This window comes from Stegastes partitus, unplaced genomic scaffold (assembly GCF_000690725.1).
Source record: "Stegastes partitus isolate 25-593 unplaced genomic scaffold, Stegastes_partitus-1.0.2 Scaffold750, whole genome shotgun sequence".
Taxonomy (NCBI): domain Eukaryota; kingdom Metazoa; phylum Chordata; class Actinopteri; family Pomacentridae; genus Stegastes; species Stegastes partitus.
This window is the reverse complement of record NW_007578481.1, coordinates 317,883-318,959: the sequence shown is the minus strand read 5'-3', so window position 1 is coordinate 318,959 and position 1,077 is coordinate 317,883. Positions and strand designations below refer to the sequence as shown.

General features: G+C 50.4%; 1 protein-coding gene across 1 annotated transcript in view; it reads left to right on the top strand.

The window, feature by feature from the left end:
- Positions 1–505: 505 nt before the first annotated feature.
- Positions 506–1,077, top strand: part of trappc5 (trafficking protein particle complex subunit 5) — a 9,122-nt gene continuing 8,550 nt past the window's right edge. The window contains exons 1-2 of the mRNA XM_008291577.1: positions 506–551; positions 765–1,052. Of these exons, the coding sequence (XP_008289799.1) occupies positions 783–1,052 (270 nt within the window). The 5' untranslated portion in view covers positions 506–551; positions 765–782. The remainder of the gene's footprint in view (positions 552–764; positions 1,053–1,077) is intronic.

Sequence of the window (1,077 nt, the reverse complement as noted above, 5' to 3'; positions counted from 1 at the left end):
GAAGCTTTTCAGTGGTTTTGACTGAGGTGTTGGTGTCGAGGGGTACAGTCATGTCAATGAGAAGGCAGGTTTTGTCCTTCTTGTTCTTGAGCACAATGTCCGGCCTTTTAGCTGCTATGGTCCTGTCAGTGTGGATGGGCATGTTCCACGGAATAGTGATGCTGTCATTCTCTGTGATGGTCTTGGGTTCATGCTCATATCATCGCTCCTTCACCTCAATGACAAAATCTTTGCAGATCTTCCAGTGCATGTGTGCAGCTGCCTTGTTGTGGCGGTGAATGTATTCAGTTTTAGCCAGTTCAGGGCAGCCAGACACCAGGTGGTCTGTATTTTGGGTCCACATCAGGCTTCCTGAGGATGTTGTGTTGGGAGGCTTTGATCTCCTGCGATGATAACGCCCTCTGTTTCTGCCTTGAGGCCAGCTGCTTTATTCTTATTCTTATCATCAGCATCATTACTATTATTTGGAAAAGAAACCTGAATCAATCAGTGGTGTCACGTGACACAGTGACGTCGACACCCAGGAAGTAACCAAACGACAACAAACCCAGGTGGAGTAAAGGATTGAGTTAGTCCTGATGTAGTTTGACGGTGTTTTAGAGAACGCTGAAGTGAACAATATTCCTGTCTTTGGGTCACCTTTTTATATTCGTGCGTGTCATTCTGTGTCTGCGCTCCTCTCTGCAGCACTCCTGTGTTGTTAGCATTAGCAGCTTTAGCCTGAAGCGCAGCGGCTCGTGTTTAACGTGACTTTTCTCTCACAGCCGTCTGTTGAAGTCACAATGGAGACTCGCTTCACCAGAGGCAAGTCTGCTATTCTGGAGCGGCCCCTGAGCCGCCCTAAGACCGAGGTGAGTGTGAGCGTGTTCGCCCTGCTGTTCTCGGAGGTGGTGCAGTACTGCCAGAGCCGCGTGTACTCTGTGACCGAGCTGCAGGCTCGTCTGTCGGAGCTGGGACAGAGAGTGGGAGGCAGTCTGCTGGACGTGCTGGTGCTGAGGGAGAAGAACGGCAAGAGGGAGACCAAGGTGCTCAACATCCTGCTGTTCATCAAGGTACCCACTCAGTGTGTGTGTGTGT